This window comes from Convolutriloba macropyga, chromosome 5, assembly GCF_964194025.1.
Source record: "Convolutriloba macropyga chromosome 5, txConMacr16.3, whole genome shotgun sequence".
NCBI lineage: Eukaryota > Metazoa > Xenacoelomorpha > Acoela > Convolutidae > Convolutriloba > Convolutriloba macropyga.
The window spans coordinates 4,799,735-4,813,214 of record NC_134472.1 but is presented as its reverse complement, the minus strand read 5'-3'; the positions used below and the strand labels follow the sequence as shown (position 1 = coordinate 4,813,214).

Below are 13,480 nucleotides of genomic sequence, written 5' to 3'. Positions count from 1 at the left end.
TGAACATTATATTCGCACTCTTCTTATTCTCAACATCATCTAACTCTTCGACACAAAAAGTAAAGACATGCATAACTGCAACAGACATTTTTTTACTTGATGGTTAAATGAGAAAATCTTTAAAGTGTGATTGCTAAAATATTATGTTAAAGAGTTGAGGTCAGCTGCGATAATTTTTGTAGAGATTTAGACAAAAAATGTGTTCAAGTGAGAATATGTACAGAAAATCATATTCAATCGATTACCAGGTTTGTTAAAAATGATCGAAAAAGTAACAAGTTATGTGGTTTTTCAGACAGTTCGGTTAAAACATACAGATTACTCAACTTTGTTTATAAGCATTTATTAGGGCACAAACCATGCATAAAAGTTTCTGATTCAAAAAGAACAAAAAAGTGACATCCATGCTATTTTCTGATCAAAGAACAACGGCAGTGCACACTGTAGGAAAATATTATCAGAAAAAGTAAAAACTGAAGAAATTCAGCACTGCCATTCTAATCATTTCGGACTTGATAAACATGCAACTGTCAGAAGTTTTTCTGACAAAAACTGAAAGTTTGAAGAAAGTTCCCGCGTTTTGATTCTTAAGATAACTTAAATGAGCTTTCTATTAAGTTCAACATAGAGTAAATGCGCTGTTGCTGTGTAATAATAAAATCAGATGCCATGCTTTGTTTCAAACTAAACTAAAAAAATGGACAAAAGTTTTGTCAAATAGTTTACCATAATTAGAAACTGAACAGTTCAGCAACCCTATTCTGACCTTTAGAAAATATGTCTCGTCACGTGAGAATATCTTTTCTTCTAAAATTTTAAATAATTGTCGAAAATTGAATAGAAAATAATTCAAATTAGAGTGAAATCTCGTTAAAGCTGTGGCATTATATCGGTCTGTCAGGATCGACTGAAGAAAAACTTTCGCTGTAACATGTTGGAACGATTTGTAAGAGCACAATCCTTAAGACAATATTTCGTTCTACTATGTCTCATATGGATTTTTTTATTGGGAGACATTGCTTTTTCGTTGAGTTAGTCTGAAACAAATGGCCGTGAAAAGCCGAAAAAACAATGGCATAAAATAATTACCTCAGTAATTACCTCATGGCTTTGAATTCATTCCTCTAAAGGTCTGCTGACTAAATACCTAAGGCTCCGGCCAAAGGGGAGGTGCACCTCAGTGATATCATGCAAACAAATTTGAATTACTATTCAATAGTCTTGACGTTGTTTGCGTTTATTCTAAAGTGGGCAAAGTTAGCCAAAGTTGTCTAATTTGTGGTTAGTTTTGATTTTTTAAAAAATATACACATACTCTTTAATTGACGTAAAACATAGTCAGGACATTTTCAATTTGATTAATCACTGGGAAGTGTAAAAAATAAGCTTGAGAAACCTTGACAGGTAATCTGCTTATTTTAGTCTTTCACTTAGGTGTTGCAAAAACTCATTTCATGTAAAAAGAGCATTTATTTAAATTTGGGCTGAATAAGATAAGATGTAGTAAATCGAAATGAACCGATTTTGTCTTAGCCTGGAATTTTCTATTGATCCTTGCAAAAACACGATTTTTTTAAAGCCTGAAACTCAGCGCTCCTCTTGCTTTCTTTTCGTACTTCTCATAAACGCTGCCTAGAAATGAATCGGTCTGCCCAAATAACTGAAAAAGCGCCAGCTGAGCATGCAAGTAGATTCCCCAGAGTACATCTTGTATAAATAGGGATAGAGTATGTTCTGATTTTTGCCATTTTTCATTTTTCTATTCCAAATGTACGGTTTTTTTTACGTATTAACGTCTATGAAGAAACCCCTAAACTATTTAAAATGTTCAAGATGGCAGGATTTAAAGATTGCTGTTTTCTAAAAAAACAAAATGAAGCAAATTCGAGTGTTGGAACTTGAAATGCTTCAAAATTATCAAACATTTTTACAAGTGGTTTTGAAATTTATTTGCTGATGTTCATCCTTAAATCAGTCCCCTTTCAAAATTCGCCTATAATTTGTTTATAATTTAATTGAAATTTTGTTCGCTGGACTTGCAAGTTAAATGGATTAATCCTGAGGTTTGCACAATTGAGTCACACACATTTTCATTTCAGATAGATCAAATGACTTGTACATAAATTTGTTTTTTTTTCGAAACGCTGTATTAATTTCGAAACAAGAGATATTCATTCGATCATAGCTCAAGTCTCACAAAACAAATATGCCTCCGAAGAGGAAAGCGATGGCTTCTGCCAAAAATGCATCAAGTGAGGGCATCGCTAAGAAGAAAAGCAAAGTAGCAGGAAGTAGTAAGGTATCGGACGATCAGACAGAAGAAACTGCTGCCTCGTCTTCAAAGCAGCCTAAACGAGTAAGTTTGCAACTGTGACTTGAGTTAAATTTTAGTTGCGGCAGTTTTACCCGCAGCTAAAAGTATCCCAAAGCCTTTTAATATATCACAAAAAGATAAATGCATCAGATATAGGCAATGAAAATGGATTATCTTGAGGTCATGATAAAGGCCAGAGCCTTCTGAAGATTTCAGTAATTGTGCTATAAGTGATTTATAATTTATTATACTCACTTAGTGTCAATACTCATTTTTGCAGCAACGCATTAGTTGTGAAAATGTAGAAAAGCATGTGAAGCAAGTTTTGTCAGATTTTTTAGATTTGCTCGTTTTTGTTTCAAGCAAGGTTGGGTGACTTTAGCAGACGTCGCTTCCAAATTCTGATTTATATCTGGAACCGCTATTGTTCAATCCTGACTTCTTGATTTTTGCTTGACCTAAAATGATCGAATTCAGAAATTAGGTCTTTTGCTAAAACAAAACCCATTGTAAGATACCAAGAAGGAGGAGGTGCTGATAGCCCAGTGGTTAATGGTTACCTTTTACTCCGGCGGTCGCTGTTTCGAAGCCCTCCTTGGTCGGAATTTTTTGCACCCGTAAAAAATCTGGGCTAATGCCCCATGTGAATTAATTTGCCCCTCCTGTTGTTCGAGAGCAATTTGTCCGACGTTGGTTGTTTTATGTTTACGTGAAGCTTCGGAAGCCTCCCAAACTTTCTGTAATAAAGCAGAACTATTTGTACTTTTTCTGTGCATTTTTCGTGTGTTTGTTATAATTGTAATCTTACTTGTTCAAAAAGATCTTAATTAATACTCCTTTAAAAGTGTTGATTAATTTCAGGCTGCTAAAACAGAAGCACAGAAAAAGGATAGTGGAGAGTGGACTGCACACGGAAGTCCGGCTAAAGCAGGAGGAGTGGCACCTCTTCTCTTCAGATTGGACAAGAACAGATCTCAATCAGGGTGTAAAGAGATCTATGGATTCGATATTGACGATACCATCATCACTCCCAAAAGTGGAGCTAAATTTGCCACTAGTAAGAACACTAATCTATTTTGCTTTGATCTCATTAAAAGGAATTATATTCCATTAAAGATATATAGAAGCGATACTTAATTTGTGCAATTTAAAAATGTGTATTATCGAAAAAAAAATTTCTTGGGAGATATGAGGTTCTAAATGTGGACTTTGCTCAACCACTTCGGAGAAAAAAAGTCGAAAATAGTTGTATCTTCATGGTTTATTGCGCAACCGATCTCAGATAAAAAGTTGTCGACAGAGCAAAAAAAAATAAACATAAACGAAAAACTAACTATATCTTGATTTCTTACGGTGGCCTTCAATGGCACTAACGAGAAGTAGCTGGGCCGCCATACCAAAAATCGGTAATGTGCTCCACAATGCTCGAACTCGTCATGCCAAACAATTTATCAAAACTTGAAAACGTTAAATCTCCCTAACCCAGATAAAAACTGACCGATACTAATTAATTGCTCTGGAACGGAGTTTGAAGCAATTATTGTAAACGTGTGTGTCTTTAAGCAAAATGTTTGTTTGACCGTTTTTGAGTTTTTTTCCAGAACTTTCTGTAGCTTCTTCTCAAGTAACTTTTTCGCGCTTCACGTCTTCATTTTGAGGGATCTCAATTGCTCTTTCCGAAAAATTTGTTGCTAATATAAAATGATTGTTAGCGGTTGATTCTCAGAGCTGTTGTAGCTTAATGGTTAAGATGTGTGACTCATCCTGGAGGTCTTTGGTTCGAACCGCTCTGACGGGCGAGTTTTTGCACCCGTTAAAAGTTTCTAAGCTATACGCCTAAGATAAGTTGCCGCCACGCGCTTGTCGTTAGGGAGCACTTCATCCGACGTTAGAGGGTTTGTGTTGATAATATTGTCGTTCTCATAATGCAAGAGTGAGTTGACCAATCACTTTATAACCTTTTCAATATCTGATCTCCTAATGCTTGTTGTATTTTTGTTAAAAATCGACAACAGATATTACGAAATTTTGCCGCTCCGATTGTCTTTAAATTTTAAGTGACAGCATTAACACCTTATCCTTGGCTTAAAAAGTTAAACAAAATGAATATTTTTCACTCAAAAATGAGTTTTCTTTTCTATGTAAACTTTGACGTCAATTATAGAAAAGAGCGTAAAAAAGTGTTAAATTTTAAAAAGAAAGTAGACAACTGAATTAGCGGTAAAGAGCTTCCGCTTTCTTAATTTTAATAGCCTCATAACGGTGGTTATATATATTTTCAGAAAAGTAAAAATGATTTTTCTCAAATAAATCCAATTTTCGAAATTACAATTTCTTATGATAACCAAGAACTGGTTGCCATGCTGAGTTCAGGATGAATTTTCTAATCAGGAGTATTTAATACGTGTCAGAAAGTTGTTCGTTAAAGTCGCTACACGTTAAGTGCATAAGTTTTTCACATCAATACATTTTACTGAATTTCTGGAAACCTGAAGAAGCAGAGTTTTGTGCCATTAAATATCCATTGCCTGACATAAACGTAAAAGTTTGACGCTAAAAAGTTTTCTCTGTGAACAGCAAAATTCAAATACATATTTGGCGTGACTCTTTCGTGAATTTCAGATTAACCATAAAGTCATTAAGGTTTGAAAGAATTGAGTAGGGAAAGTAACGAATCTTCGGAATACGAAATGCATTAAAGTTCCTAGATAGAAAATTTTGTCCCCAAAAAATTGGTATTAGGTGCTCAATTTTTTCGCTGAGGTGATAAACTGCAGCCTGCAAAAGTTATTGTTAAAAGTTGTTTGCGAGTTCTGAAGTCTCCTTTAGGCGAAAAAAGATAAAACTTTTGGCATATTTGATAAAACGTTTGGTTAAATTTGCTTGTAACGTTATTTGGTTGCAGTGAACCCATTTTAATGCAAAAACTTTTACCCAAAAACTTTCTTGAACCAGTATCTTAAATTCAGTCCAGTTAAATTGCAATGGAGTGACTTGTTTTTTTTGTGATAAATTTTTTAAAATATGAAATAACTATTAAAACTTGCTAATTTGAGTCGAACTTTCTGAAAATCACATTAAGCATCTGAAACAGCTTATGTATCTTCTGTTGTGCGCAAAAACTTAGCCGGAAAATTAAGAAGTAGTTCAATTTTTTGGAGTCAATGAGCTTTTCTCAAGTGCTTTCACTTTCTAATTTGAAACTAACTAATTATACAAGAATTCTAATCAACGTTTTTTTATTTGTTAGCATAGGGAGCTATTTAAGTGAAAATGTCTCATCGCTTCAATTTTGTATTTTTGACAATAGATATCGATGGGCTGAAATTTTCTCAGCAAAAACATCCGACTGCTATAAGTTGTTAACCCCCATTTTATTTAGGGTTGGAACAAAAACTGATTTCTTGCGTCCAAGAATTGAAAATTCTACCTGAAGACATGATCATAAGTTATTTTCAGATAAGCAATTGCTTAATGGAACTCGGCATGTTGCAGATTTTTAAACATTTTCCTAAATGTCAATTTGTTGTCTGTCTTACAGGCGCGACTGACTGGAAGTTTGTGTTCACTGTCATTCCAGACACGCTCAAGGCCCTACATGATAAAGGTTTGTAGTCGCTCGCTATTATAACTCGCGATTCTAATTCAATGTATTTTTAATAATTTTAATATATCTAAACAGATACTTATTCGTGTTAGAGTTATCACGTGTTACTTTGAACAAAATATTTTATGGTGGCAGTAGGTCCTTTTTCTGGTCCAAGATTCAATTCAATTATACATTCATATCGCAAATTTAACAAATCAGATTGTCTCATGAATCGATTCAAGGTGCTCGCAAATAATATGTTTTAGTCAATTTATTTTTTCTAGACAAGTTTAATAAATTCCGTATTCTTAGTTCCAGTTTTGTCATCTTTTTCCTGAAGTGTTTTATCTGCAAATGCGGTTGATTTTTTTTTTACAATCTTCTCTGGTTTGATAAACTTTTTTGTTATTATTTGTTTGTTATGCAGTAAAATCTTTTTGAAAACACACCATCTGTCCTCGTAGAAATTGGAAGCCTGTTTATCAGTTAACGCTAAATGTAAAAATGGAACGAGTCAATTCTCCTTTTTGCACGACTGTGAAAGATTATTATTGTCCTTAAACTTATAAATGTATCGATGAACACGTGTTATAAGTTTGAAATAAATACATATGTAAGTTAAATATTTTACAGTCTTCAAAATTAGTCAACATCAGGTATTTTAATTTTATGAGATAAGTATTTTTAATTTAGATAATCATCATCAAACAATGGATTTCAGTGATCTTCATTACGTGTCCAATGTCCGAAAAGACAAATTTCAAAAAATTTTGCATTTTGTGGAAACGAGTGACATATTTTGTCAGCATTTTACATTTTGCGCAACCATTTTCCACGATGAAAGTTACTAAAAACGAGTAGAAAGAGAAAGGTTTCTTATATCTTATAAAAAAGACTTTACATTCGTTCAATAGTTTCTCGAAAATTTGCAGGCATTTCAGAGTAGGTCTGTTGACGCTTGACCGCTCGGTTTAATGGCTCTTCAGGTTGGTTGTCTGTGGGTTTATAGGTGTGAAAGTAGTCTTCTTCACTAATCAGGCGGGTATTGAGAAGGGAAATTCAGACGCCACTGTCCTCATGCGCAAATTTGATGACGTCATAGCTACAATCGGCATCCCCATTGATGTGAGTCTGCTTCATTCAAGTTTACTTAATAATCACAGTTTGGTTCGCATTGGTTAATAGGTTTTTCCTGACATCGAGTCTTGATGGATTAAATAACAGATTTTATTAAAGAAAGAGCTGTTAACTTTTCGATTGCAATGCTATTTAGAGAAAACATGAGTTGTCATTTGCAAGGCATACGCATGAGTTGCTTTTATTGTTCGATCATTTTCAAAGATCACTCGATTGGGGAATATGCGATGCTGTCTTTTTTTCTTTTAAAACTAACATCTCTTGTCAGCATTTTAGAAAATTTGGACTATTGCCATTAGAAAGCTAATCATAATAAAGCTAAATTTGTTTTGAGAATGAAAAGAGATCTGTTTTTCACGAACTATTTTTTTCAATTTTTCTAAATCGTAAACAAGTAGTTTTGTTGTCCATTAATGAAATTTGTACTTCTCTTCATTATATGTGATTGCTGGTACAGAAGTAAACTTTCAAAGATATCTTTGAAAATAAATTGCTGAACAAGTTTGTAGATCAATGAATGTATTTGCAAACTGTTTAATGCAAGCGTTTGCCAGTTTTACAAATTAGTGCAAAAGAATTTTTGTAAACTTTCTTTGAATTTTCCACTAGGGAGTCAGCGTACTTGAGGTCTTTGAAAATTGTTCGTTTTTCTCCATTGCTGTTATTGATTAGGTATACGTGTCAACTGGTCACAGCCATTTCCGGAAACCGTCGACGGCCATGTGGGATGTGATGGCAGATGACCATAACAATGGAGTCAAACCTGATCTCACCAAGTGTGTATTTGTGGGGGATGCTGCCGGAAGACCCAAAGACTGGACTCCTGGTTAGAATTTGCTGTTAGGAAACGGCGGCTGGACTATGCACTTTACCGTTTACCGTAATATGATGATACGCTGCTGTTGTTTATTGTTATGATATTGGCATCTATAGCATGTCCCATAAAGATGTAGTAATGGACATTTCAAAAAACTTTGTCCGCATTGCTCATTTGCACACTCAATTGCATATTTTGGCGTTTTTTGGAACGCTCAGGTTTGACACGATCAATCCAACTTTATGGGACAAACTATACCTGTCTACTCATAACCTTGAACATGTTGTACTTCATATCTAAAGCTACTCTTAAGATGAGAAATGAGTTAGTGCTTTGAAATATAGCGAGTATCGTAAACGCAAACGAAAGTTCGAAAATCGAATTCACATGAACATCAATATACCGATATCTGCACGTTTTAAATTGGAACTTTGACCTTGGAAGCGTTTGATAGCGTTTCAACTTTATGCTACGGACTAACGGTCCTTCTTCTTAACATGTTTTGTTCACGGATACACTTAGAATCGTAGCATCTAATTTATGTCCAATTTTTTTAAGATCTGTTCACACATTTTCTTCTTTTTTGAAGTCCAATTGGAGTAGTGATTTTGGTCACGCCGAAACAGGAAGTGGAGCGAAAAAGCGAGTGGTTTTGCGGCGTGAAATTTTTTTGCTCTAAATTTAAAGTAGAGTGAGAAAACGGTGTTTGAACAAAAATTCGCTTTCTCGCTAGTGTTTTTTTGTTCACATGCGGCAATTTCACTTTGATTTTGACTGTTTTTTCGATTTTTTGGATCGGATTTTTTTCTAAATGGTTTTCCCAATCCATTCATAGTCCGTTCTAGGCGTAGTTTTTTGTTTGAACTCAATTTCAATTTCTCTCTAGTGTTTTTTTGCTCACATGCGGCATTTTGACATTAATTTTCTGTTTTTTTTTTAAATTTCTTTTATCTGATATTTTAGAAATGCTTTTCCCAATTCTCTCGTATTCCGTTCAAAGTCTAGTTTTTTGTTTAGTCAACGAAAATTCTTTGAATTGTACGTAAGGACTTTTCCTGATGTTTTCTAAGTCGTCAAGATTTTTTGTTACGACCATATGACGTCACAACCACTTTTTGATCATTCGTTCATGCAATTTGAACTGAAACGCGTGCGTGACGTCATTTTGCGCTCTTAGTGGAGCGAGTTTTTTGTTCATTCGCGCGATTAAATTTTTGGTCACACGTGACTTACCTCACTCTCAAAAATGACTTCCTCGCTTTGAAATTGACTTTTATTTACTTCAATTCAAAGAGAAAAGGTCAAGTGAATGTGTCACTCTAAATGAAGTTTATTTAAGAGCAGCTGATAGAGGCAGCAATAACTTATACAGATTCTTAATCAAAATATAACATCTCAGCCTTCAATAAAAAGACTATTTTTCACTATTTTTTCGTTTCAACTTTATGCTACGGACTAACGGTCCTTCTTAACATGTTTTGTTCACGGATACACTTAGAATCGTAGCATCTAATTTATGTCCAATTTTTTTAAGATCTGTTCACACATTTTCTTCTTTTTTGAAGTCCAATTGGAGTAGTGATTTTGGTCACGCCGAAACAGGAAGTGGAGCGAAAAAGCGAGTGCTTTTGCGGCGTTAAAATTTTTTTGCTCTAATTTTAAAGAGTGAGAAAGCAGTGTTTGAACAAAAATTCGCTTTCTCGCTAGTGTTTTTTTGTTCACACGCGGCAATTTCACTTTGATTTTTACTCTTTTTTCAATTTTTGGATCGGATTTTTTTCTAAATTGTTTTCCCAATCCATTCATAGTTCATTCTAGGCGTAGTTTTTTGTTTGAACTCAATTTCAATTTCTCGCTAGTGTTTTTTTGCTCACATGCGGCATTTTGACATTAATTTTCTGTTTTTTTTTTAAATTTCTTTTATCTGATATTTTAGAAATGCTTTTCCCAATTCTCTCGTATTCCGTTCAAAGTCTAGTTTTTTGTTTAGTCAACGAAAATTCTTTGAATTGTACGTAAGGACTTTTCCTGATGTTTTCTAAGTCGTCAAGATTTTTTGTTACGACCATATGACGTCACAACCACTTTTTGATCTTTCGTTCATGCAATTTGAACTGAAACGCGTGCGTGACGTCATTTTGCGCTCTTAGTGGAGCGAGTTTTTTGTTCATTCGCGCGATTAAATTTTTGGTCACACGTGACTTACCTCACTCTCAAAAATGACTTCCTCGCTTTGAAATTGACTTTTATTTACTTCAATTCAAAGAGAAAAGGTCAAGTGAATATGTCACTCTAAATGAAGATTATTTAAGAGCAGCTGATAGAGGCAGCAATAACTTATACAGATTCTTAATCAAAATATAACATCCCAGCCTTCAATGAAAAGACTATTTTTTGGTCTGTCTTTACTATTTTTTTGAGACTGCAGATCTACGAAGCTATTGGGGCTATTTTCTGGCAATCTGCCAGCTATGTTTGCCTCTTAGTTTCATTTTTCTTCTGGCCGATCTGATTCAACTCTTTTAGGAATTTCTCTTTCACTCCCCAGGTCTTAATTTTTATGCGGTACTTTAAATTTGCTATCGTTGAGGATTTTCTGCTGTTCAACTCAAATCCAAATATTTTTTTAACCTCTCTCTAACAAATTTTGAAGCTATTATTGTAAACTTTTTTGCGCCTGTCGTTCAAGAGCATCCCCCCACTCCCGCCTGTTGTTCAAGAGCAATTGATCCGACGTTAGTCGATTTTTCTTTTAGTTCTCTCGGTAATAGACAGTTTTTAACGTAGTGCTTTAATTCGCTGTCCTAATTGTATGCAATGTATGTTTTCAGGCGCGAAGAAGGATTTTTCCTGTTCAGACCGGCAGTTGGCTGCCAACGTCGGCTGTCAATTCAAAACTCCCGAAGAGTTCTTTCTGAAGGAAACTTCATTTCAAAAGTTCTCTTGGGGGTCATTCAACCCAAAAACTGCTTCAAGTTTGTTCAAGGCGCCCTATGAAAAAAGTTACCATAAGGTTTGTTTATAAAAGTGATCCAAAGTCATTAAGACTTTTGATTTGTTGGCATGTAGTTAAGGTGGTCCGTTTTTACCCCATTTAGTTTAAAACCATATAATTTTACCCCATTTTTACAACTATCACAATCGAATATTGAGCTGTCACAATCGAATATCGAACTGTCACAACCGAATATGGGACTAATTTATTCGCTTTATTGTAAAGCATGCTTGTAATGTCGACTGCTAATTTCCGGGTTGAAATGATAGAGGGGTGAAATAATATAAGGGGTTAAATGAATCGGGTTGAAAAGTAGAACCAGTTAAGTAATACTGATGTAATATTTGAGTGGGAGTTGTTATCACGCGGCATCATTTTTGGAGTCTATCAGATGCTTTTCTCTTAAGAATTTTTTGCTCGTAATTTCTGCTACAGATTCACTTTCAGAGTCCAGCAGGATGTGAGTTGGTAGTTCTATGTGGCCCCCCTGCGAGTGGGAAAAGCACTTTCTTCAGACGTTTCTTTGAACCCCACGGATATGTGCACGTGAACAGGGACACCCTCAGTACAGAGGCCAAATGCATGAAGGTACAGAACGTTTTCTGGCTTTACTGATTTTTTTCGCCCAACTTTTTGCAATCGAGAGAAAAAGTGTGTACGGTCTACTTCAAATGTTGGCAAATTACCCTAACAATGTGAAGTATTTCTAAGGAGTAAAATGTAAATTTTGAAGTGATCAAATATACCGGTTATCCATTGTCGAGTCGGATCTATTCTGTTCCCCCCCCCCCCAGCGTTTTTTACGCCCCCAGTTACAAATGATATGTTCTTATATAGCATGTTACTTTGTAAAAAAAATAGCACGTGCGCCTGGGGGCGTAAAAAATATAAGCACACTAAGCTAAGGGGGGGGCAGAATATATCCGTCGAGTCATGTTTTAGGTAGCAGAGGAGTCATTGAGTGAGGGTCACCCAGTGGTTATAGACAACACAAATCCAGCACCACAGACCAGAGTACAGTTCATTAGCATGGCTAAGAAATATGGTAAGGCGGAGAGTGTTAAACTGCTTTTAGACAAGTAAATTTTGATTTCAATTTTGGTGAGGTCAAGATTTTAAGGGAAGTATTTGTTTTGTTTCAATTATCTCAAAAAGTTCTTTGTACTCTATGGTTATCAATTTGCGGACTAATTTTTGTCAAAGAAATTTTTATTTTTGAGTTCTCAGAGATCGTTGATTTTTCAACAGTCAAATCGGACTGGTTAAGGCATCAGTATGACTTATGTTTCCAAGATTTAATAAAAAGCTCTAGTCTTCTGTCGACTATAACTCAACATCTATAAAAGCTGTGTTTTTTGTCCGACACGATCATTGGACTCGTGATTTCATTCGATTTATGTTGTGAGAAGAAAGAAGCGAATTCGAATCGTGTCGAGATTCTATTTCAAGAATAGAAAATTAAGCTCACAATGCTTTTTCTGGTGGTCGCCGTCCGACAACCAAAAAATGATAAATTCAGCTGACAATACGTAAAAATATCAAATAGGCTTGTTAGTTCTGGAATTGTGATAGGCCAATTTAAAACGATATTTCGTGAGCGAAGAGTACGGCAGGACTGACTGCACCCTGTTGGCTAAATTCTCAGTCGGCCAATGTCGCAACGTTTTTGCTATCATATTGCCATGCTTTTAAAAAAACATTGATATGTTGTACTCTATATCTATAACCAACGTTTATATTCCATCAAATTTAATTTTAATGTTCATTATGAAGTATTACAGGAGCCGCGATCAGGTGCATTATTTTGGACACCCCGCTCGAAGTAGCCAAACATTTGAATTTTGTCCGACAAAACGACACCGCCGGAAAAATCAGAAGAATTCCTGACGTCGGCTATAACGTGTACAAGTCGAAGTTCCAAGAGCCCAGCACCTCAGAGGGGTTTCAGGAGGTTATCAGGGTTCCATTTTATCCAGTTTTTGATAAATTGACTGCTAAAGAGAGTCTTTTCAATCAGTGGACAGAAGGTTGAAGTTGTGCTCACACGATGCTAATTTGTATCATATCATTCATTCTCCTAAAAAATAATATCCATTAAATTGATTTTAAAGAATTGATTAATCTGATTTTGTTTCAATTGATTAATTGATTTAACAAAACTAAATCAAAATTTTAATATCTCCCTCACGCACCCAAACATTATCACAACATTGTTTTTAATATTAACTTTTAATCTGTCTTGTTAAAGATGTTACATAAATCTTGTGCCGCAAATAAATTTGAATTGTCAACTCAATTGTTTGGTGTAATATTGATCAGACTATACGTTTATCGTGCTGTATATTATTCATCAACAAAAAATATCTATTCTAATTTCTTTATTCCCGTGAAAGTTTTCTCACGTATAGTGTAAAAATGTAGATTATAAATCTCTTATAAATTGACCAACTTATTATCATCTGTTTATTCTGATTTTTTTCCTTGTCATAGTCATTATTTTATACTGCACGAATAAAGAGTTTATTTCTATTGTTTTCGGATATAAAATTGAAAAAACAGCTGACTTTCGTCTGGCAGTTTGCTGTCAAACGACCGGCGAGCAGTTGTATTCGGTAGTAGCCAGATTGG

General features: G+C 34.8%; 2 protein-coding genes across 3 annotated transcripts in view; one reads left to right on the top strand and one right to left on the bottom strand.

Moving 5' to 3' along the window:
* Positions 1 to 2,653, bottom strand: part of LOC142339070 (transient receptor potential cation channel subfamily A member 1-like) — a 32,281-nt gene extending 29,628 nt beyond the window's left edge. Inside the window, exon 1 of the mRNA XM_075388738.1 lies at positions 2,570 to 2,653. The gene's annotated coding sequence lies outside the window, so the exon portion shown is untranslated. The remainder of the gene's footprint in view (positions 1 to 2,569) is intronic.
* On the top strand, positions 2,080 to 13,381 carry LOC142339071 (uncharacterized protein F21D5.5-like). Of its 2 annotated transcripts, none has more exons than XM_075388740.1 (9): positions 2,080 to 2,356; positions 3,176 to 3,371; positions 5,856 to 5,921; positions 6,913 to 7,028; positions 7,713 to 7,866; positions 10,689 to 10,870; positions 11,300 to 11,440; positions 11,795 to 11,897; positions 12,634 to 13,381. In XM_075388740.1, the coding sequence occupies exons 1-9, from the start codon at positions 2,207 to 2,209 to the stop codon at positions 12,882 to 12,884; spliced, it is 1,359 nt and encodes a 452-aa protein (XP_075244855.1). In that variant the 5' UTR covers positions 2,080 to 2,206; the 3' UTR covers positions 12,885 to 13,381. The 2 variants fall into 2 exon arrangements, with proteins under 2 accessions (XP_075244855.1, XP_075244854.1); XM_075388739.1 differs by having other exon boundaries at positions 11,288 to 11,440.
* The last annotated feature ends 99 nt before the right edge of the window (positions 13,382 to 13,480 follow it).

Bases quoted from the DNA above. Each gene is read 5' to 3' on its own strand.
- LOC142339071 (XM_075388739.1), top strand. From the start codon at position 2,207: ATGCCTCCGAAGAGGAAAGCGATGGCTTCTGCCAAAAATGCATCAAGT. The intron at 7,867-10,688 runs GTTAGAATTTGC...GTATGTTTTCAG, and splicing joins ACCCAAAGACTGGACTCCTG to GCGCGAAGAAGGATTTTTCC. The intron at 10,871-11,287 runs GTTTGTTTATAA...TTTCTGCTACAG, and splicing joins ATGAAAAAAGTTACCATAAG to ATTCACTTTCAGAGTCCAGC.